The sequence below is a fragment of the Falco rusticolus genome, chromosome 4 (assembly GCF_015220075.1).
Source record: "Falco rusticolus isolate bFalRus1 chromosome 4, bFalRus1.pri, whole genome shotgun sequence".
NCBI classification, from domain to species: domain Eukaryota; kingdom Metazoa; phylum Chordata; class Aves; order Falconiformes; family Falconidae; genus Falco; species Falco rusticolus.
This window is the reverse complement of record NC_051190.1, coordinates 69,599,487-69,623,674: the sequence shown is the minus strand read 5'-3', so window position 1 is coordinate 69,623,674 and position 24,188 is coordinate 69,599,487. Positions and strand designations below refer to the sequence as shown.

Sequence of the window (24,188 nt, the reverse complement as noted above, 5' to 3'; positions counted from 1 at the left end):
AAGAAAATCAGCCGTTCACAAAAATTACAGGCTTATAGCTTGGTAGTTATGTTGACACAAGAGTATGAGTTAGGGCTCATATTACAATCTAGGATCAGTGAAACCTGATTTGTGTCTTATTTATTTCCAAGGAAAAGATGCAGGAACCTGAAATTTCATTTCAGGCTTTCATTATTACAACTAGGAAATAATTTGACATTTGCCAATTCTAATCCAAGAGATAGTTTTCAGATCAAGAATTTTGCAAGGGTCATGTTCAGGGGGTTGATAGTAAGGGAGGACACCCAACAACTTTCTATTCTGTGGAGCTTTTTCTCTCCTCTCTGGGCCTCTCATCTGTTCACTCAGCTACACATATAGGCACAAGGCTATATGTTTGTGAATATATGAAGGGCAGCTATACAGATAGTTTTGCAGCTCTTTCAGGGGAGCTTTGCACCAGGAGTTTTAGTCCTGGCCCCAGAATATATTTACAGTGATGAAAATAGCATTTGCGTAATTACACTTCCAAATAAATACACGACCTTAAAATTCAGCATGGTGTGTGTTAGTCACATGACATTGAAAAAATAATTCTGAAAGCTGCTTTTATGGGTCGTGATGGTTTTTTAACCTTGAGAAAGTGTGACTTTTAAAAAATAATTATAAATACCAGATGCAATTCATGCAAATTGGTGTTTTCTAACCACTGCAATATTGACAGTTGGGTTTGAGTTCTACAGTCACAAGATGCTCTAAGCCTTATTTTAGCTTTGTAATAATTCCATAAACTTTGAAAGCAAACACTGTTGAGATTGTACTAAACTAAACAAGGAATGCTAAGAGTATCCAGGCTGAGGTGCTCTTTTCCTGCTTCAGGAGGGGCTGAATTGTTACAAAGTTGTTATGAACACCTGAAGCTGAGGTATATAATGGCAGAAAGGAAAGGTCTCCCATACTGTGTTGTGTAGGACTTACAGTTTGCACCCATAAGCAGTACAGCGTGGCTTGCTTCTGTGAGTAAGAATATTTTGGGACTGGAGAGATGGGCCTGAATTTGTCCTCTTCCAGGCAAGGTAAAATGAGGTGTGCTCTATCATGCACATGATGGCACTTAATTGTTTGATATGTTGAAGTATGGATGGACTCTTCATGCATTAGGAAAAAACGGTCAGACTCTGTAAAGCCATGGACAATGGGAGGTGCCTTCAGCAATGCACTGAGAATTGGATAAGAAAGGTGGACTTTGCAGGTACACCCTCTCAGACACTTTCCACAGGGCCAAAATTTTCTTTTGTGAAAGATGTTGAGTAACCACACAGAAAAAGATGAATGCAAATGACCAATACAGGATGGACAAAAGGTGAACTGTACTTCGGCTTCCTTCTGTTGGAGGAACTGTTTGTAGGAAGATGAGATGCAGGCTTTTAGATAAAAGTTGTCAAATAGTATCACAGCTGGCAGTGCTTCAGAGCTTCCCTTTTCCCTTTAACTTTCAAGCTGTAGAAAGTTTGAGTTTAACCTTATTCTTAGAAGACTGAAATATTCACCTGTGTGTATCTTTCCCTTGGGAGGAGAGCAGAATACAGAAGAGTTCTGCTGGTCTTTGCTTCACAGCCTTTCAGGATATCCATTCTGCTGTTTTGGGGCAACTTTGGGGTAAAGTCTATTTGGGAAAGATAACCTATTCCTGTTTCCTTTCTTTTCCCAGTCAGATAAAAAAAAAAATCTAATATTTCTAGTGAAATGTTTCTTTCATAGGGTAATACAGAAAGAAATGTATTTTTCCCAGTCTCTGCCCCTCTGGTTTTTTTTACTTATACAGACTTCACTTGGGGTTTAACTATATATGAAGTCACTGAAAATCTTTCTCCGGCATAGTGTGCTAATTAGTTTGTGGTGCCAGATTTGGTATTTGAGTAAATCTGTTATGGATGATGAACACAGCCTAGGGTCGGATGGGAACGTGAATGAAGAGTTAGTTACACAGACCAGTTCTAGTTTGTCTCTGCAAAGTATGTTCCCAGTGATGTGAATACTGAAGATGCCCCCAGGAAAGGGAAGGAACATGCAAGTCATGCTTAAATAGCATTGCTGTGAGAAGTGGGTACCAATTCAGCAATACCTGAATACGCTGTACCCTGCTTGGGATTAATTCCAATTAATTGCAGTAGAGGGGATGACAGGAAACCTCAGTGAAGCTATAAGGAAGAAATCTGGTGATGAAATCTGTTGTCTCAGTGCACAGTCCCCAGAGAAGCAAGGGCTTGTTCTGCTTCTGCTGAATTTGGGCAGCAGCATGCTAAGGCAGGGCCCCAGTGCCTGGACATACCTGGGGCCGGGGCTGTGGATCAGGCTGCCGGGGAGGACAGGGCTGGTGAGCAGCCTGTGCCTGCTCTGCTGGCCGAAGTCTGTGACGAGGCACGGCCAAGTCTGATGGAGAGGCCTGCTAGAGCCAGGAGTCGCTGCTGACCTTGCCCCCTCCTTTCCTCCCCCACCACGCTACCACCTCTTGAGTCTCCTGGCATTCATAAGGACAACAATGTGAAACAACGCCTGTCTGCTCAGGCTGATAAAATAGCCATTTCTTTCCCAGCAGCTGTAGAAGGGACCCTCCCTGCCCTTCCTGGGTGGTGGAGAGATGGAGACTTATCTGGGAAATTAACCTGGGAACAGAGACGGGGTTTGGCCTTCTTGTGCGGCCACTGCCAGCAAAGAGGCACCAGTGCGTTTTGTTCTGCCTGACCCTCACCCCTAGTGCTCTGTGTCCTGGCCTGCCCTGTCCGGGGGGGGGGGGGGGGCCCGGCCTGCCCTGTGTCACCAGAGTGCCGCTCTGCCCCGTGCCCTGGGGGCCCCGGCCTGCCCCGTGTCACCAGACTGTCGGCTTGTCCCCTGCCCTGGGCGCCCCGGCTTGCTCTGTGTCACCAGAGTGTCAGCTTGTCCCCTGCCCTGGGCACCCCGGGTTGCCCTGTGTCACCAGAGTGCCGCCCTGCCTCATGCCCTGGGTGCCCTGGCCTGCCCTGTGTCACCAGAGTGCCGCTCTGCCCCATGCCCTGGGTGCCCTGGTCTGCCCCGTGTCACCAGACTGTCGGCTTGTCCCCTGCCCTGGGCGCCCCGGCTTGCTCTGTGTCACCAGAGTGTCAGCTTGTCCCCTGCCCTGGGCACCCCGGGTTGCCCTGTGTCACCAGAGTGCCGCCCTGCCTCATGCCCTGGGTGCCCTGGCCTGCCCTGTGTCACCAGAGTGCCGCTCTGCCCCATGCCCTGGGTGCCCTGGTCTGCCCCGTGTCACCAGAGTGCCACTCTGCCCCGTGCCCTGGGCGCCCCGGGCTGCCCGTGTCACCAGACTGTCGGCTTGTCCCCTGCCCTGGGCACCCCGGGTTGCCCTGTGTCACCAGAGTGACGCTCTGCCCTGTGCCCTGGGCACCTCGGCCTGCCCTGTGTCACCAGAGTGCTGGCCTGTCCTGTGCCCTGGGCACCCCGGGCTGCCTGGTGTGGGAAGGGGTGACAGGGCAAGCCGTTCCCTCCACCTTCCCTCTCCACGACAAGGAGCACAGCGAGAGGTAGAGACTATAATATCGAGAACCAAGACTGTACGACTGTCATAGCGGTGCTGGCATCCCTGATAGCCCCCGCCCTGGCACAGGCTGAGGAGAGCATTTGTTCTCTGCCTCCAGAGCAGGGGTTGCTCCAGCCGTTCATAGGGAAGCTGGAGGGGAAGGGGGCCTGCAGAGCCCATCGCTGCCCCGCGGGCCATGCAGCGGGAGGCCGGGCTGGGCCACCAGCTCTCCAGCCACGCCAGCCCAGGGCACAGCCCTGCTGCAGGGATGGCCAGGTCCCTCCCTGCCCACACTGTAGCACGCTGCCTCCCACTGCCTTCAGTCAGACCGCCGGGTCTGCAAAACTCTGGTCATTTTATTTAATGCCTAAAAGGTGCCTCCTTTGAGACACCTGTTTTTGAAATGTTTTGTGCTAATGGCCATAACGACTCTGGGTATTCCAGTGAAACGCTTACAGGAAAAATCCTGCCTTGTCTTTAACAGGAGTAGCTCCAGAGCACATGTAGATTCTTCACATTCTTAATTCTTTTACCATATGAAAAAACAATGTGCTCTGTGCAATTGATTCCAGTATTTCATTCGTTTTTCGTCGTCTTCTATCTCTGTAACATCCCTTTCCCTCTTAACAGCATATTTTCCTAGATTTCATGGCAAGGGACAAGATCAGTTTTGTGTTGCTGTAATCTCTTTTGAAGCAGAAGATTGTTTCCAGATTATTGAATGTGGCATGGAAAAAACATCATATTTATGAATTGGTAAAACAGATAGACTTCCAATTGAGTTAGTTCCAGGAAGGTTTTGCGATGATTATCTGGGGAAAAAAAAATGTTTTCATTATTAAGTGTCAAAAATGCTGCATTAAAGTTTTTTAGGATATATTTATCCCAGGGTTTTAGTACTTGTTTTTGTTCCAAAGGTTACTGTGGCCTGCACCAGTTTCTTATTTTAAAACTTATAATAGTGGAAATTCTGTAACATATTTCTTGGTTTGAAATGAATTAGGTCAGATTCACTAGTCTTCTCATCACCATTCAAAATACCTTTCAACGTGAAGACAGAAAAGTAAGACGCGCATGCTGTATTAAATTGCAGTAAGAACACATCTGTTGGCTGGGAACTGACTGAGCACTCTCTTCCCTCCTTGTCTGTTAGCATCTCATTACTTGTATTGCTGCCCTGTTTTCTCCATGTCTGGGTGTCTTGGAGTCTCTCCTGGCTATGGTATCTGCGTGCTGTCCCAGAAAACCTCTATTTCATTCGCTGAATGTGAATGAAATAATAAGCCTGGATAATCTGGCTGGTTACAGGCTGGGCTGGTTACTTGCCTTGTATCGTATCAGCTTGCTTTTGCCTGGTAGTGGTACCTACCTTTAAGTTTATATGGCCTTTATCGATTGGCGTTATTGCTTTGGTCACCAAACAGCAACTGGAGCTGGGGGTGGCAGGAGCCTGGCTGTTCCCATGTACCCAGGATACCGCAGTGGTGATGGATGGCCCCAGTAGCAGGTTGAGTCTGGGGCTGCATGTCTGTCCCATCTTCTTTCATCAGTCATTGCTGCTGGTCTTGGTCACTTGCTTTTTGAAAAGTTTTGTTCACAGTCATCTTCCAAAATCACAGCCCCCTGTTGGTGTTTGCTCTTGTGTGTCTCCCCAGTCACATAACTGCTGGCATATAGGGACAAATTTTCAGAAGGACCTGTCTGAGGTCCCATATTGATGTGTGTCTGCGTTGTGTTGTGTGATTGACATACTGACATGTGAAAGTAGGCACCTGTGTGATCAGAAGGCTATTTTGGAGCCTGCCGAGGAGGTTGCCTGGTACCAGACATGCATTTATGTAAATACATGCATTTATGTAAAAAGGTAAACACAGAAATGTTAGCCTTCGTATCCAAAAAAAGTCATTGTTGTTGTTTAGTGGCCTTTGGTATCTATGGAAAACACTGACCACACCTATTACAGTCCTTCATCTCTTTTCTTCTGCTTTTTAGGAATTTCTCAGGATATATGTGTGAAAACAAATCTGTTTTTCGGTAACGTTACTGTACAGTCTGCATTTGGTGTCCTGTGCCTGTCTGTCACATTGCTGTCCTTTCCAAAGCAGACAGTTCTGATGTCAAGTGCAAAGGATTTGGTCTGGGATGGTGTCAGTTTGGGCAGATTAAATGCTTCGCAGACAAAAATCCTGGGTTTGGGAAAAGTAAGAATAAGTAACAAGAAATGCAAAGTCTTTAATCATGAAACCTCATATACAGGCAAAACTATTGGCCCAGTGTAGGTAAATGAGAAAATACATGTAATGCTGAAAATTATTTTCACTAGTTCCAAGAGGTATTAGCTATTGTTCTAGGTGCCTGTCTCATGAGATCATTAGAAGTCTATTATCTGGGTGGTTGGTTGTTTTGTTCTTTTTTAACCAAACAGATGTCTTTTTTATTGTCTGTTACCATGCCAAAGCTGCCCAAACCAAGATGCGGTAAGCTGCTGCAACAAGGTATATGCAAACTGGTACCCATGGGCCTTTGCACAAACTCTGTAGTGTCTTTCCAGTCCTGTGGTAATCATTCACCTAGAAAAACAAGTCTGAAAGCAACTATATCTGGCTTTAACAAATGGTTCTCTTGTCTTACAGAGAGAGGATACAAGCCATGGAGAAACAGATTGCCAGTTTAACTGGTCTTGTTCAGTCTGCGCTTTTTAAAGGGCCAAATACAAGTAATAGCAAAGATGCTTCTAGGTAAAAAAAGAATTCATTAAATCTGTTTCTCTGTAATGATTTCAGTAATCAATCAACAAAAATAATATTTGAATGTAATAGTAAAAAAACCTGAATGCTGAATCATTTTTAAATATCTTTATCATCCCCATGAGAATGCTAGGCAGAGAGGAAGAATATGCCAAATGCTAGATGGAGATTAACTGCTTTACTCTTCTGTGTTTTAAAAAGAATTAATGTAGCTACATCTCTGTGCTTTCTACTACTTATACGCCGTTCCTTGCTTAACTTGTATTAAAAGCTGATTTAAAAAAAAAAACCACCAACAAACATCTGACAAGCTACTGGTGATTTAAATTAAAAATATATGTTAGACAAGGCCATTTAATCTGCTGATTAAAAACTTCATTACAGTTTTAATGTTAGTAAATTAAAATTACGATTTTTTTTTTATTACTTAGTGAGAAGATGATGTTGAAAATTGTGTCCAGCAAGAGCAGCGCTGACACTGCAGGTAAGATAATTTACTTTTAATATACAAATTATTCAGATATATGAATAGCTGTAATGTTACTACCATCCCAGCTAATGGAAATATCAAATCAAATTTACTTAAACTCCTATAGCTGTACTGTGAGAACTGAAGTTTAAGTTCAGGATACGGGAGATGACCACATCTTTGTTAAGAGAGGAATTTCTGTACAGGTTGAGGTGGTCTTTGGAATGAATTTCACACCTGCACTGAATGGTTTAAATGAGATACAGAGTCTCTGCATATGGTGAATTTTCCACCTATTGTATATGTCTGTCATTAACCCCAGATGTATCCAGATTGCTGTAGAAGGCTAAATATTTCATTCCTGTTCTGGTTACCTGACCATATCTCTAAGGTTCTTCTGTCAGTAGGATGCTATGGATGTAATAACACTAAGGAATTCAGCAGTCGGCAAGATAGCACTTTCCCTAATTAAGCTGTATTGATCTGTTACTAATTAGTATCACACACCTAAACTGTTCTGAGCAAGCATCAATTATCAAGCCAGTAAGAGTTGGTCTTATTTTAGCTTCCCACTTGGAGAAGCTGTTAAGTGTTTAAAAGATAGAGTTAAGGCTGTTGTGAAAGACGACCTCCATGTGGTTGAAGCTCTTTGTGTATGAGCTGCTGCTGGAGGTGTCTGCATGGTGTTCGTCTGTTTATACACCTCCTTTTCACCCTTTGTCATGCACCGAATGCAAATAAAGGCAGTTCCCTACTTCCTGGTAATGCTGTTCCCACAGGGAGGTCTGTGCTCCGGCAGGTAGTGCATCACACACATTTATTAGCAAATATATTATGCTCTTAAGCAGCCTTTCTGCTGGAGATGTTAGTTCACGTTCAGGATTCCTGTTTATCTGGAATTGCAGTATGTCCTCCTAACCGACAGAAATCAAACCAGGCCTGGAAACTAGAAATTGTTAAAGTCGTGGTGCTGGAGCTTTGCTCCCAAGCCACTCTCTGGTCCTATTCCAACTCTTCCCTTCCTGCTGGCCCCTGGATGGAGGAAAGCAATACTTAAGGCTGTAAAGAAATAAGTTGTAATTTATCAGTTTCAGGCAACTTACTGAATAGTCCATCATTTTTCAAAACAGCTGCAAAATGCTCTTAGTCTTTTCCCTATTTCATTGTCATTATACACTGAAAATGTGTGGTATTTCCCACTTGCACAGGCCTCATCTTGTGCAGTACATATGTACATACATACTTATACCTATGAAACCATCAAAACCTGCACACACGTTGCCTTGTGTTCCTCTTTGTATTGTATTGCTGTTCAGCCTTTCTGCTTTCCCTGTGTTTGTACTAATCCAGATAAATACTTCAGGGGGGCACTGAGTTGGAGGTCCTAGTCTAAGTGGGCCCTGCTCTGAATGGGAGTTTGGACTAGATGACCTCCAGAGGTCCCTTTCAACCTAACTTACTCAGTGGTTTGTGTGTACGTGTGTGAATGTGTTCTCAGTGAAATGAGAAACGGAATAATATTCATTGGGAAAATGGCTCTACACAAGGCAAAGATGAGTACTCCTTGGTGTGGAAGTGACGCCCAGCCCATGAGAATAGCATGGTTCATCTGACCAGCAACTGTTGCCTGCTGCTGTCGTTCCCAGAGATTCTGCACTCACTACCTGATTGTATGACTGAACGCATGTCCCTGAAATGGCAAAATTGAATCTTAACAGCTGCCTGTCCAAGCGTGGGGGGGTGGAGGGTGGGGCATGTAATTTACTGGCCAAAGACCAGATAAGCATCTGTCACGTACTGACAGAGACATTGACTTTATCGTGAGACACAGGTAGGGCAGTGGGGCAGCCATGAAGCCAGTTGTCTGCGAGGATCCCTATTGGTGCTATGAACTGTAGCGGTAACTCCAGCATTTGCATCTCTAAATCCTGTCCTTCCAGCATGACTCAGCCACAAAATTAAATTGTTGCAGTAAGGGAAACAAGGTGTGGTGCTGACCCCAATATACTACAGTATTGTAACCCACATCAGCTATTACTGAAGACTGCTGTGTAATAGAATAGTCCTGTATAATAGAATATTTTGCTTTTGAAATTGTGCATGACAGGGTCTAAGAAGTCAATGCAGTCCCTGCTTACTTGAAAATTAGGCAATCTTCCAGAATATGCTATGCAATGTTTCTCCTTTTTGTATATATGCTTGGGTTTAAACATGCCAGCAACATCTAGAAACACTTCTGCTGACTGCTGTTTTGTTCTTCAATTCACCCTAATCCTTATTAAGTATAGCCATTTAGACAGTCAACTCTCCTAGTATACAATTCCACTTGACAACTGTGCACTGAGATACCAGTTTTAGCAATTTCAAAGTCTATTTGAAAGAAAAAGTGATATAAAATGTTGATTGAGCAGTCCTTTCTAGAGCACTGGTAAGCAGAAACATGAATTGCTTCCCATCCTGAACAATAAAACATCTGTGCAGAATAAAATTGACTCATCAGTGTTGAACCAACATAGTATTTTATAGTGTGTTTCAATGATAGGATACTTTCATGCAAAAAATAGAGAATTAGCTCACGTGGGAAGAGAAAGAAACCAAAATTTCTAAATCCTAGATAACTCTATATAGCTAGATTGTGAATACTCTCGTATTTCATATAAACTAAATTTTTGTATTTAACGTTTTTGCTTTGCCAGTCTATAGCAGATTCTTCAGCCTCAAATATTGAAGAGCCTAAATAAAAATGCTTTTTCACTGGTGAAAATGAGCCTGTTACAAGCATGCGTGTCTGCATTTCTTATGTTTTGTTGCTTTAGGCTCAGTTCTTTCATGGGAGGTGGGTTCAAAGAGCAGTAACCCTCCACAGGGTCTGCCTATGTCTCTTCTGCTAATGCTAGGAGAAATCCCACAACTGAATCTTTATAACCTTCTTCAATTCATCAAAAGTGAACAGCATCAAGGGACTTTTCACTTAGGAACAGACATGTGAGTAAAACCAAACTATACTAGGAAGACTCTCCTTGAGATCACAAAAATACATGCTGAGAAATGCTCATCTCCTCTCTTTTCTATTACATTTTTCTTCATCAAGTGGTGAAATTTATAGATTAAACCCTGGATTCATTGATCAAATTGAGATCAGTTGTATCATGGATTACCAAAAAAAGAAGTAGTTCTTTGCTAGTTGCTGCCTTGTTGGAAGAGGAGGAAGGAGATTTCCATATTTCCTGAAAAGGGATCAGGGAGTACCTCTTTCTGCACTAACACCACCAGTACAAACCAAGAGAGGGAGGTGGCAGCAGGGAGAAGTATTACACATGCAGGCCTTGGACTTGATTCCTTGCTCTTTGTGAACTCTCTTGTCATCTGTGCATATCTGCATGCCTTTTTCACATGCATGACTCTTGCTGTGGTGATCTGCAAATTAAGAACAATGTTCGTATCTGCTTGCCTATCTCAGATTCAAAGATACATCATGCCAGTCTTTGACAACATTTGCAGGTAAAACATGATTCTGAATTCATTCTGGATCAATGAGGTGAAGTTGAACACTAATATATATATAATATCTTTTTCTTTTATGGGTGGTTTAGTGACTGGTCGTAACAGCTGCTTAATGATGGAACTGCAACCTTATGTTTGCATTTGCCTATTTGTTTAGTGGATTCTAACTGGAGGGAAAGAGAACTAAGTAACTGTCAAATGTCTCCCCCAATGATGCTTGAAAGTGTTGTGGCTCTTTAATAAGGAGATGAGTAATTTGTGAAGAAGCATTGCTGAGTATCTTCTGATGGCCTTTTTTTCTAGCCTGCTTCAAAATAAATCTTAGAGTTTTAGAAAGAAAAAAAAAATTAGAAAATTGAAGCAGTGTCTTTGCAACCGTAGCGAAGATCAGGTGTAGAAGTTGTGTCCCTTACATTCCTGAGTCTGGGCAAATAGCAAATTTCCCCCCTTCCTGCATGTCAGTTCTCTTTGTATGTTAAAAATGACAGCTTATTTCATTATTCTTTGTAAAAAAAGTTAACATTTGTTTTCCATCCAGAGTATTAGGAAATTATGGAGGGTTTTTGCATTCAGGTCCCCTTACCTAGCTCCAGCAAGGGTTTATTTAAAAACCTGAGAGCCAGTGCTGTTTCTTTCCCTTCAATCCATCTGGCTGCACATCTAATCGCAAAGCTACAGCCTGGGACTATTTCCAAAAGCAAGCTATACTACCTAGATGAAGCAGCCCCTCATTCAGCTGCCCTTTTATTCCATTTTGATGAAAATATGTATCTCTGAGAAATCAGCTGCTGATCCTTACTGCGCTCCCATGCTCACTTGATGTCTGTGGTTGTCTTTCACACCCTCGGGAGTCCCACATTGTGCTTCACAGGCTCTGAGCACACTGTAGCAGGGACACCGTGGCAGCTGAGAGTACCTAACAGCGGCAAGAGGTGGCCGAGGAAGCAGAGGAGGAGGAGAGCTGCTTTGCAGGGAGTCAGAGACATTTATTGCTTACAGGAGCAGATCACAGTCCATCTACACTAAAAGGAAAGCAGGCACCCCTTCCTGAGAAAATATGTGAATTGACTGAGGTCCAGCATGGGGGGAGAGACTGATGGGGACTGATTCATGCTTTGGCTGCATCATCGCAGTGTTGGGGGCTGAGGTTTTGGAGCTTTTGCTTGAGGCAAAGAATAGGAGAAAGGTAGATGTGTTTTCAAAAATAGTCCAGATTTGTGGCTAGGGATCAGAAATCTTGGAGGCTTACCCACATTTTTCAGACTCTCTGGTGGTTTCTGTCTGTAGGGTTTATGAACTAAATCTCCTTTTTTAAAATAAAATGCAAAAAATAGTGCATGTGGGAGGGAAATAGATGCTTGACTGTAGGAAAAACTGTGGTATACGTGTAGACAGGTAAGTATTAGCATATATTAGACTGAAGCATGAAGTGGGTACAGAATGGCAGTGAACAAGGACTGTTTATTCCTTGAGTGTTGCTTTCTGTTAAGCAACTCTTTGAAAGTCAAGAGAGCATTGAATCATACTGGAATATAGCAAAAATGTGCAGCAGCGTGCTCAGCAGTGAAATGAAAAGTGCCGTTGTTGAAGCACCAAGCAGACCTAGCTGGAGCGTGTTTAGGTAAGGTATAGCATTACAACGGCCAGCAGCCGGCTAGAACAGCTTTTTGTTCGAGCGTGTCTCTGGAAGCCTATGGCATGGCATGCCTATATAGCGTGGGTGCAGCCAGGGGGCCCTGTGCTTCTACTGACAGGAATTGCAAATGTAGGTAAAGCAAGAAACATGATTCCTCAGAAACTTTTGGCCTATTTTTAAATAAAAGTAGTCTGGTGTAATTTTCATCCTTTAAAGGTGTTTCCTCCAGGTGAATTTTGCAAAGGCTATGTTTGAGGTATCCACACCTGTTGGCAGAGGGATAACAATGTGTTGTTATGCTAAGCTGTACTCAGGCACATTTGGAGACTTTACTGGTTGAAAAGACTACTAGGAATGAGTGGATGAGGATAAAATGCTCTCAGGATTCATACTAATTCCAGCCAGAAAAATGTGTCGTGCCCTTTGGAGCACCGAAAATTTGCCTTCAACAGGCAAAGAAAAACTGACAACACTAGTTTCTGTTTGATTTCATTGAACTTGATAGAATGTGTGCTTGTGGGAACAAATGCTGACCAAAATCACTGTGCAGATCCATTGATGAGTTATGTTCTGTTTCCTCAGTTTTTTAGTGATAGAGAAGGAAGAAATGAGTTGAGGAATGACATGATAATAGAATCATTTAGGCTGGAAAAGACCTTTAAGATCATAGAGTCTAACTGTTAACCTAACACTGCCAAGTCCACCACTGAACTATGCCCCCAAGTGCCACATCTGCATGTATTTTAAATACCTTCAGGGATGGTGGCTCAACCACTTCCCTGGGCAGCCTGTTCCAGGCTGGATAACCCGTTTGGTGAAGAAATTTTTCCTAACATACAATCTAAACTTCCCCTGGTGCAACTTGAGGCTGTTTCTTCTCGTCCTATCATTTATTACTTGGGAGACAAGACTGACACCCACCTCATTTCATGTGTAGAGAGCAATAAGGTGCTACCTGAGCCTCCTTTCCTCCAGACTGAAAACCCCAGTTCCCTCAGCCACTCCTCATAAGACCTGTGCTCTAGACCCTTCACCAGTTTCATTGCTCTTCTTTGGACACACTCCAGCACTTCAGTGTCTTTCTTGTAGTGAGGGGCTGATGATGCAGTAGTTCAGAGAGCAGCAGACACCTGAGCCATCTCAGCCTGAGGGGCAAGGTGGATCTGGCACTGTGATCGGAAGAGTATGCAGAGCTTCATAGTGCTTAGAAAATTAAGTGTGCCCTACTGATGGTCTTTCATTTTGCCTGTTGATGGTAAGAGAGGAAGGGACACATTAGAAAGAAAATTTGAAGAATATGGGTGTTTGAGTGCAAGTTGCTGGAAGAAGCTATACCATGACCGTTAGCTGATCAGCTGGATTTTGCTTGTACCCTGTAAATAAAGCTTCTTCCCGGGTACTTGAGATTGAAAAGAACAAGCTTGACATTGGTGCTGTGTGGACGAACAGCATTATTTAACAAAGAAAGTCTTGTGAGGACACTGATGGTTATTCTCAGGAGTGTGGCTCAGCTCGCTTCCTTGTGTTATGCTGTATTCCTTTGAAAACACAACCCTGAATAAATTACATACTAAAGAGGAATGGGTGGATGCAACGGCTGGAAAGCAGTTCTCTGCTACACCATTGTTTCAATGATCCTGGTTTTATACAGTAGCTGTTGGACACAACTGACAGAAATAATGCAATTGTACTTTAAGCAGCAAAGCAAGATTCTCTTTAGAAACCTTTTCCCCACACTTGGCAGTTTGACGGATGTCTCTCCAGTGATAATTAATCAACAAATACAGAGTTCAGGAGTGCTGTGAATTTGCGTCAACTTGGTCTCAGATGGCTCCTGGGAGGACAATCCCAAAGCTCCTTTCAGCACCAGTTTGATTTGTGGCTGTTTTGTGTAATCTGAAGTTACAGATTATCTCATCTCCACTACTTGTGGGAGGAAGCAGTCTTGTGGTAATGCAGTGCTCTGATATGGCTGAGGTTCTAGCAGAGATACACTCTAATATTGTACAGTTTTCCCTCAAAATACATTTGTTAAGGCGGTGCCAGTACCCTGTTAATACTGACCATTGGCAGCTGTATTTTTCTTTTCTTGTCCCTCTATGTGAAATACATGTGGATTCAGTGGGCAGAGGAAGGATCATGTTTGCACTTTCTCTGCTGGTGAGCTCAACCTGTGCTGCTGCTTATTGCAGGCGCTGCTAACATATCTGGGGGGAAGAACGCGTTGGCAACTGTGGAATCAGCTGTCATCCATCACACTGCTGGAGCCCCGTCAATGCAAGTCAGCCTGCATGGAATGAAACGCAGTGTGTCAGATCTGCGGCTGCAGCTGCATCAGATGAAGCAGCTACAGGTATGCTTATCTTGGTAATATTGGGAAAGTGAGTTGTCAGCAAATGCTCTTTCCCTTTCCCTTTGTACATGAATGATTCTCAGTAGCAGAGTTTTAGCAAAGAGAAGACCTAAGTATTACAGACACAAAAGCATATTCTGCCCTAGCATATACCACTTGCATAGTCCAAGAGGTATGAGAATTGGCTCAGTTTAACTGTTGCTGCTTAGATATTGAGAAAAATCTTCATTTCTAGCTTTTTTTGATGACTCTAGACATTAAAGCAGTATTTATATTACAATAATATTAAGTCTGTGATTACAGTTTGGACCCTGCTATGCTTTGGGCTGTATAAACATGTCAGAAGAGCTATGTTGCTTCTCCATACTGTTTACAGTTGAGACAGTTTTTAAGTTCCTGAATAAACAACTTTGATGTCAGGAAGCCCAAATGTAGCTGAGGATCTGTAGATACGCTTTAAGCCAGAGTCTGAGCCCTGAATTTACAGAACCCAGAAGAATAGCCAAGTTGAACAGCAAGGAGAACCAAAAGTTGCTACAGAGGTTTGCGGTGCCCTACTTATATTCACATTTTACCAGTACCTTCCTAACACAGACCACACCTCAAAACCTGCAAGAAACAGTAAGAACACTGAAGAGTTAACCAAAATGTTCTGTTGACACATACCATCATGCTGCAATACCTGTTGTTCATCTCAGACACTGTGAAAATAAGCATATGCAGCTGTACAGATCCTCAGCCCTTCATTTAACTGGAAACTGAAGAGCACTCTGTATTGTCTCAGAGGATGTAAAAGGAGGTAAAGCAATGTCTTGTAAGACAAAGTGGACAGCAGGGGAAACTTCAACACTCTGCCAGTCCTCCTTGTCTGGAAAGTGACATCACATGTTTGATATTGTAGGACTGCAGCTACTGCTGTTAAAACCAAAGTGTTTTGAATATGGGAATGGTACTATGTCAGTCTCCTTTGAGTTGCTGATCAATTTTAGAACAGAATAATGATAATACAGATCAGAATTCAGAGCACATTTTGCCTTCACTTCCTTAACTAAAAGAAATTGAATTGTGAACCGGTCATAGGGTAAGGCAGCAGAAGGGTGAGGTAAACATCAGGATGAAAAAAATGTGGCTAAGACTGAAGATCATAGAATCCTAGAGTCATGGAATCATTTAGTTTGGAAAAGACTCTCAAGGTCTTCAAGTCCAACTGTTAACCCAGGATTGCCAAGTCCATCACTAAAATCACGTCCCCAAGCACTGCATCTACGCATTTTTTAAACACCTCCAGGGATGGTGATTCCACATGCACATGCTGTGACAAGGTCCTGCAATGAAGGTAACAAAGAGATGGCAGAAGGTTTTTGGAGCAAATCGTTGTGTCAGCCAGGTGACCTCTGCCCTGTGATACAGGACCCATGTATTTATGTTTTCAGTTTAGGATGAGTATGTTCCTATAGCAAATGTATCTTTCAAAAGCTCTTCTCAGCAGTGCTGCCTATATGCCAGCCATCATCGTCCACAACTAATTTCAAGACTCTGGCTTGGTATCTCTGCCCTGGCACATTACGTGTAAGTGTGTGGTCTTTCAGATTTGTACCACAAACCCTCTGTCCTTCTGTAACCCTATGTGCCAAATGCAGCTCTTGGCAAATGCCTGTGGTCTGGCCACCAGCTGTGCTTGGCATGTGGCATCATAAAATGGAATGGATGTCGCAGTGCTGCGCTGGAGGCAGTGAGCACATTGTTCTCCCAGGGCCTGCTCACTGAGGAAGTGGCGTTTTCCCACCTGCATCTTGTCTCCGTGGCCGTGCCCAGAGTGGTAACCTTGCTTTTGATCAAATATAGCATTATGGCACACAGGAGTGAAGAACCTTGTGCCATCTGCACAAATCAGTGCTGCCAAGGAAGTCTTGAGAAGGAAAAAGGGGCATATCCCAGGTGTGCTCATTAACTCTGGCTGGCTTCCCTTATTTCAGAAATGACAGCAAATTTGGTGCATCATGCCAGTAGGAAGTGGTCAAATTTGTGATAGTCGGATGGAAGAACGTGTAGCTCAAGGGAGACTTCTGTATATTACATATAAATTACATACATGAGAGTGAGGTTTTGTCATGGCTTTTCTGACTGGGCAGAATTACTTTGAAAAAGAGGTCACAGTTTGTAGGGCAGCAAGTGAAACGGGTAGTGGTTTAAAATGAAGTGTTGAAACATCACACTTCTAACAAAAAAAATGTGTGCTGTGTTTTTTGGAAAATAATTCTAAGTAAAAGGGAAAATTATTTTTCTGTTTTTCCAAATTGTTTGCATAGTATGTTTGACAGTACTTCATATTTTTCACTTTCACTGTTTCTCCTGGGCTGGCAGTCAGTTCGTTCCTGTTTGTGTGAATTGTTTGTACAGTGACAGACTAAAAGAAACACTTCCAAAGAACTGACAAAGATGATTGCACAGGAACATAAGTTGGCAGGATAACTAAGAAATAGGAACAAGGCATAAAACTATATTTAATACTGTCTGTGGTTCAGTTTTCAATTGATGTTATCACTGTAAGTTCTTACTCATTTGCTTAATAGAATCAGAGAAACACATGACGGAAAAGACCTGTTCATTCATGTAGCCTTTGTCTGTGCTGGCAAAACCCTCTTTTTAAACTGTATCCAGCAGCAATTGATTCAGATTTATTGATTCACACACCAGTTAAGTGTATGTGTTACCAGATGCATCCAAAAAGTTAAGACTGTTTCAGTCTGGTTGGATTTTAACCAGAGATTCTGAAAATAAAGACATTTGCATCATGGATGTTGCTAGAGGTTAGATACACTTCTTGCTGCTACACTAGCATCTTCCTTAAGCACTCTGATTTTCAGAGATACTCAAGAAAGACCAGTTTCATGGTGCCATGGAGTTTTCCTCATTGCAAAAGATAGATTATAACCCAGACTGTGTCCTGGATGCATTTGTTGGTAGGACTGGAGCCCATGACGAGCTCAGTGGAGTTGTTCAGTCTGCACTCCCAGATGATGAGAACTCTTCGTGGCGGGTTTGAACCAAGCCTTAGAGTACATGTTCTCATCAGCTTATACGTATATTGGAATCTTTTGTCTATTCCTTCCTTTCTTTAATTGAACACATTTTAAGAAAAAGCAGTTAGATATGATTGAGTGTTAGGAACATGTGTGCATGCATGCTTTTGCTTCAGCTGCTATTATTTGCAGGGAAATGAGTGCTGCAGAAAGGATAGAAAATGGTATAATAATACTGTCATAAATGGTATATGATACTCAGTCTCACAAGTGTAACTTTGAATTAGAAATTCAAATATGTTTTGAGCTGCATTATAGAATTGGTGAGACTATGTTTAATCCACGTATGGCAACAAACTTCAGGAATTAGATAATTAGATTCTACAGAGAAACTGAGCTGCAGGCAGGCAATCTCTGTTTGTGGCTGTGCACTGTAGTGTGTGGGAGGTGGGTGGCCCAAAAGCCTCTCCCAGCAGGGACTGGGAGGCTCCCACTGGACAGGTCATGTTTGTCTCCTAATGAGAGGCAGAGCTATGGACTAATACTGGGTTTTCCAGTTACCTGTCTCATAGATAATAATTGATTCAAAGTGAACTAAACTGTTTATTAGCTTATTCTTGAAGTGGGTGCCAGACGTGGTGCTGCTGTGCTTGTGAGAGAGGGATGATAGATAATGGCTGGAGCAGTAGCCAAACAGGAGGGACAAGGTAGGTACCTGGAGAGACTGGTGAGGCTGGGAGCGAGAGCCAAAGGTAGGGAATGTAGGAGAGGATGCTAGAATTCTAAAAAAGTGTGTTAAATTTCTTTCTGTTTGATTGCTGCTTGAAGTTGTAAGTCAGTTAACTCTAATAAGCAAGAAATTGTCATTTGGTGGTGACAAGAAAGCCTGCATTGCTTTTCCTTAGCTTTGGGCACTTGACTTTGGAATCTGAACACTGTTTAACAAAGTATCTTTTCACCTGTGAATGTCTGATTGTTTACTTGGCTTGTTTTCAAGCAAACTTAAAAATACAAAAAATTCTGCTCTGTGGAACAAGTCTGACAGATCCATAAAACTTCTTCCACTTGAGGCAGTGCAGTAACTAGCAGAGGCAGTTTGAGGGATAAATGGGATGTTCACTTTGCCAGGGGGTCTCAGATCTGATACCTGCTGTCAGAAGAAAGGTAAGAATCAAGTTCAACATGGAGGTAAATGTGCTGTAGCAGCCAGAGACTGCCTGCTCTTCCTCAGGCACAGCTCTTCCCTTCTGCTCCTGTTCACCCTGCCTCATGTTGTCCTTTGGCAGGTGATTGTTACCCCTCTCCCCTGGTTGTTACCCCTCTCCCCTGGTTCCTTCTCTTCTGTCGCTGCACCCATCTGTACCTCTCCCTTCTCATCTTCTGTCCCTGTTCCCCAAGCATGAACAAACCAAGTTTTCCAGAACTACCCAAGCATTGCATGAATTTTCTTAGAAATGACAAAAACATCTCTGATACCAAGGTGAGTAATTTCCCAGACTTCAAGAGCTCACTCCAAACACTGAGGTTTGTGAGAGTCCTCAACATACAAACTTTTTGAAATTTTGTTGAGTTATATTTTTATTCCCTAATCTTTTTATCAGAATTGGATGAACTTTTATGACTGAAACTTTCTAGTACTGTTTAAGCACTTCATCGTACATGGAAGTGACAAGCACCTTTGCTGTAGGTGTCACTACAATAAATATAGATCTCCTAGATACATCCATAATAGGGAAAAAAGTGTACCTGTCATTGCACAGCCTCTCACACACACACATACTCAATTTTGCTATTACTAGGAGTCACTGTTACCCGCTGAGGAACATGGAGGACTTAAATTCTGGACACCTGAGACTGAAGTCAGACTCTGTTACTGACCTTCTCACTGACCTCAGAGCAGTTGTTGCACATATCCCAAGTCACTTCCCCGTGTCAAATTTCCCCACTTTTTAAAGAACTGTGAATAAACTGTATGACTGAAGTGTTACATGCTCGTTCACTCATTTATTCATTGATTTATGTTTTCCTTTTTGAAAATATGGCACTATGAAAGAGATATGTGTCTCGGATAGCTGTGCTGGCCTTGCTGTAAGAGATTTTAATTTATGAAATCCAAACATTAATCCCATAGTGGAGAAAAATACACATACGCATTGTCTTCAGAAGAATCCAGTCTGGTATAAAGCAGCTGACAACGTTTATAAATCTGTGCTGTTTCAAATGTTTTCCAGTGTAATTTTTTTCCCCTAACTGCTAACACTTATCTTCAGCTGAGTTTTGAGCTAACACCTCCTGCTTGTCACAGCTCAGACACCTCCCCTGCTGCCCTCCCCGCACTCTTTCAGTGAAGTGTTCCCTTCCCTCTCATCACAGTTGTGTCTCTGGAGAAGGCAGTCAGGCACGAGGACTGAAGAGGCAGGAGGGGACAGTTGAGTTTGTTCCTCTGATTCCCATACTGATTGGAAAGAATGACCTGGGCAAAGGCGCTTTTTGCCTTTTTTTTTTTTTTTTTTCTCTGATTCCCATGAATGCTCTTAAATGAACTTCAAAAGAAGTCTTGTTGCATTGTACTCTTTTGTAGGTAACCCATTTTTATGATTCTTCATATTAGGCAGTGGTTTTACTTTGTATGTTAAATGTGATTTGGCTGTAAGCCTGGATGTTTAGTTGACAGCTGACGGTTCGATTGCTAGTTTTAAAGCTGGAACTTTGTCTCCCAATTGACACAGGTGTTTTTTAAGATCTTACAGTATGAGATGGCTGCTGGGCTAACAGAGGTATGTTCATGTTGCCTGTACCCTAAAGCTGTGACTAGATGGAGCCCAGCTTAGCACTTCGAATCTTACGATTTGTGGAATAGACTTCCACAGGTTTGGTTTGTGTGAGTGTGGGGCACAGCTGCTCTAGGGCTAGCCGCAGAAGAGTACAGTCTAGTCTGCTTTCTTAGTTGTTTTGCTCTGCAAACTTTGTATCAGTAAGAAAATTAATGCTTTAGGTGTACCTAACATAAGGCTAAGACAAGAAAGAAGGTGTGACTTTTACAATTCTCAGAAAATTACCATATTATGAAGGGGTTTTTTTGGTGAGTAAGGGAGGTTCTATGTGTTGCAGGTAAGTTGTATGTCTGTACCAAATTACACCGAATGGCATAATCCTTCCTCTGCCACTTGAGAGACTGAAAAATTCCATTCTGAGAACAGCAGTGCGTTCCAGCCTTGACATTAATGTGTAGGATTATCCACTAGGCACGTATAGGCAGTGCGATGCATAAGCTTATGAGATAGGCACAAAGTGGAAGCGAAGCTTCCGGCATTCTCATGAGGCATGATTAATTCTTAATTCATGCTGGACTGAGCAGGATAAAGAGGCCACAATCCTTGCAGAAGTTATGCACTAAAGGTGGTGTACAGATCCCAACATCTTTTGTTCATCAGCTTGCAACTGGAAGTTAGATATATACATTAGAAGTTAATCAGATTTAGGCTTTTCTCACCCCTAACACTTCCTCATGGAATCACGTTTATAGGTAAAGTTGGAGAAGGTAAATGCCCTCTTCTTGCTGTAGGGCTGTGTTTATCCCAACCTGTTTCTGAGCTCTGCAATGTATTCTGTTACCAGGGATGTCAGTCGAGCAGGAAAAATTGAAGTTGATTTCTTTTGTGCAACAGCTGCAGAACCAGGAGATGCTGAGGGCAATGGTGAAGAAAGCAGAGCTGGAAATCAATGGCAAAATGATTGAAACAATGAAGAGGCTTGAAGATCCTGTGCAACGACAGCGCAACCTGGTGGAACAAGAACGGCAGAAATACCTCAACGAGGAGGAAAAGATTGTAAAGAAGTTATGGTGGGTTGAGAAACCTCTTAGAATTTGTTGCTTTTGCCTGCCTTTTTTTTTTTTTTTTTCCTATAAAGTACTAGCTTTCACCGCTCTCTTCCTGCACCTGTTCTAGCCGTGTTTCCTTGCACTCATATTGGCTGTAAAACTGTGTCTGTGTTGTACAAATCCGTGGGTGAGGCCCACCAGTACAGAGGTTCAGCCTCTTGAGAAGTCCCCTGTAAAGGAACAGATGACTGTAAGGACTGTGACCACTTTCATCTTCTGAAAGCCTCTCCCTACCCTAGCTCTCCCCTTCAGCTTTATGGGTTACACTTTTGGGAAGGAGGGAAGAATTTCCTTGAGAACAAATGGGTGCAAGGGAAGGTAAAGAGTTTGGCTTTAAGTAAAAAATCAGTTTTCAATAGTAAGTACTTAGGCTATTGCATGAAAGAGGTAGAGGAAACTCAAATATATAGAGAACTGAAGTTTAATTGCAGTCAGCAATGCCAGTCTCTGTCTAAAATTTACTCACTGGAATTTCCATATACTTAACTGCAGATAAAACTACTTTTCTTTTTTTTGTTGTTGTTGTGTCAAGGCTCTTTGTAAGACTCGTTTTCCCCAAAACTTTGGCCTACCAAGACTGATGGGATCCAGTTATTTGTTTTAGTCCATGTTCAGAGTCAGCAGGAGGCAAGATGAAGCTGAAATCAATGAACAATGTAACTAGTTCTAATACTCACATTTGTAAGATGCTATATAACTAATTATTTCTCATTATTGCATTTAGTTCACACCTGAAGAATTGCTCCATAATAGAAACTTTGTAGTCAGCTTGTCTTTGGAAATGATGACTGAAGAGCCATAGGAGTACAGTTGGCAGCTGAGGGGAGTAAATCTTTCCTGTTGATCAATGTGTTGTCAGATGAGTAAGATTTGTAAATAAAGATGGTACATCTGTGAAGACAAAGTAGAGTGTTACTAAGGGAGTGTATGTTTTCTGTGAGGAGAAGTTGAATGTGTGGTAACAGTCCATGCTAGTGTATATAATCCTCTCAGCTGGTTTGTAGTCTTAAATAACATTGTGTTGCAGTCTTAGGTTTGCCCTCCTGTTTATCACTTTATTTCTATGTACCTCATTGCCTAGTTTCTAGATTGTTTGTTCTCTGTGGGAGAACCATTTGTGTGATGGCTGTTTATCGCGTTGCCTCATAAAATGGATACTGAGTGAGGTCAAGTGCAAATGGCAGTAGTTGTTACAGATGCTCATTTAGGATACCACTTTGATTGCAATATGGTTCTGTTTGATCAGTGTTTGGAATTTTTTCTGTTCACAGTGTTTCTGCTGCTTCTGTGCTACTTCAATTGTTAATTTACAGGGAAATGTCTTAGATCATTCATAGGCTGTAATGTTAGCTCAACCCTTTTAGAGACATGCTAGAAAAAAAACACTTAAATCACAAAAAAATATTTTTCATCAGTTGTGTCCAGCGAGATTTCTTTGTCACATATTTGCGTGTTTGCAGGATCAGAGCCCCCCAAAAAACCCACATCTGACAACAATGCTTTAAGTTCAAGAGCTGATGGCTGTTGATAATGAGGAACATACATCACGAAGTTACACATCAAATGTCACTGGCAGTATTCAGACAAAAGTTAACATTCTATATAGGCACTTTTAAATAAGCTGATCCCAGTGCAGATGTATAAAAAATGCAAAGCAACAGGGCAAAAAATTTACTATTTCTTAGTATTTCAACTGTTGCCTTCTTGACCTTTCCTAAATCGTAGGACTAAACCAGTAGACTGACTCATGTAAGACAAGGGAGCTTAAGGATTTCTGCCATACTTACGAAAGTGCACTTACTACTCTGAAATGCTAAATCTCAGCTTAAAAAGCTCTCCTTGTTGCAATTCTGAAGATTATCACTGGGAAATAAAGAAATAAAAATATTGGTGGTTTCATGTTGCGAAGAGCAGAAATGTCAGTGTACATTTCAGAGCAAGTTTTCTGTTGAGCAGAAAACCGTTTGTGGTGGTGCCTACAGAAGCGTGCCCATGTGTGTCGCAGCTGTAACAGGATTACAGTTCAGAGCTATCTAATGAAATCTAAGGAACACTGTTAAACATAGCATTTATGCACACTTGTAACAGCCAAATACACATGTAGAATTAACTGGGTAGTTTATTTTCTATCTAGTCTTCTGGTTCAACATTAAGAGATGTCATACATGACACTTTTTGGGTTGTTGATACTGGCCTTAATATTTACCAGACCAGGGACAAATTATGATGATATGACACATTGACTAATGAAGTATTTATGTTGTGAGGAGCATGTTACAGGTATGACAACTATATGCCGTAGATTATTGTAAGCACTTTAATAGTGGGGGTTTTATAAGCACAGTATTTAAATTATAGCTATATCCTATCTGTCTAACTGGACATAGTAAGTTACAATTCATGTTTTTGTTAGGAAAAGTATCACACTTTTTTATAAGAATAACCATGCTCAGCAACAAAAAAACTCCACATTTAGCAGTCTTGGAGAGCCACTAGTAGCGGATACTTGGGAAAGTATGTAAGAAAATGACAAAACGTGCAGAGCACATCTCCTTGCTTTTAAGTATTTGTAGCTCAGGGATTTTCCAAGTCAGAGATGGTACCTTCATATGCAGAAGTTCTGCATGGATTGTTTACTTTTCATGAACTTAGACATTTTTTTAAATTTATGTAAACTTCATTGTGTACAGCATCTAGGCACAATGAATTCTAGAGTAATTCTTTTTTGGGTAGAAATAACTTCTTTTTATTTGTTTTTGAATCTTTCATCTGTTGATCAGTCCCCAGACTCTTAAATCATGTACAGCAGAATATTCGTCCTTATCATGCTAGTCATGATGTTATAGATGCTTCCCCGCTCCCTTTCCACTCCCTTTTCCCCCAACTCATGCCTTTTCCAACATGAAAAGTCCTAGTCTGCTTAGTTACTCCTCTTGTAGAAGGCTTTCTGTATATTCTGTCATCCTGTTGCCTTTCTCTGTGCCCTTTCTAGCTCTAGTGTACATCTGTGAGATGGGGATGGGTAGAGAGGAAAGCCC

At 42.2% G+C, this 24,188-nt stretch overlaps 1 protein-coding gene across 14 annotated transcripts in view; it reads left to right on the top strand.

The window, feature by feature from the left end:
- The window catches only part of KIAA1217 (KIAA1217 ortholog), a 366,051-nt gene that overhangs the window by 316,544 nt on the left and 25,319 nt on the right, over positions 1 to 24,188 (top strand). For 11 of the 14 annotated variants that reach the window (XR_005103749.1, XR_005103748.1, XM_037384151.1 and 8 more), the window contains 4 exons: positions 6,169 to 6,273; positions 6,714 to 6,766; positions 14,084 to 14,244; positions 20,936 to 21,111. Coding sequence is in view for 12 of the 14 variants with exons in the window: in XM_037384151.1 (XP_037240048.1) it covers positions 6,169 to 6,273; positions 6,714 to 6,766; positions 14,084 to 14,244; positions 20,936 to 21,111 (495 nt within the window). In the remaining 2 variants the exon portion in view is untranslated. The remainder of the gene's footprint in view (positions 1 to 6,168; positions 6,274 to 6,713; positions 6,767 to 14,083; positions 14,245 to 20,935; positions 21,112 to 24,188) is intronic. The other 3 variants (XM_037384154.1, XM_037384159.1, XM_037384161.1) reach the window with 1 other exon arrangement.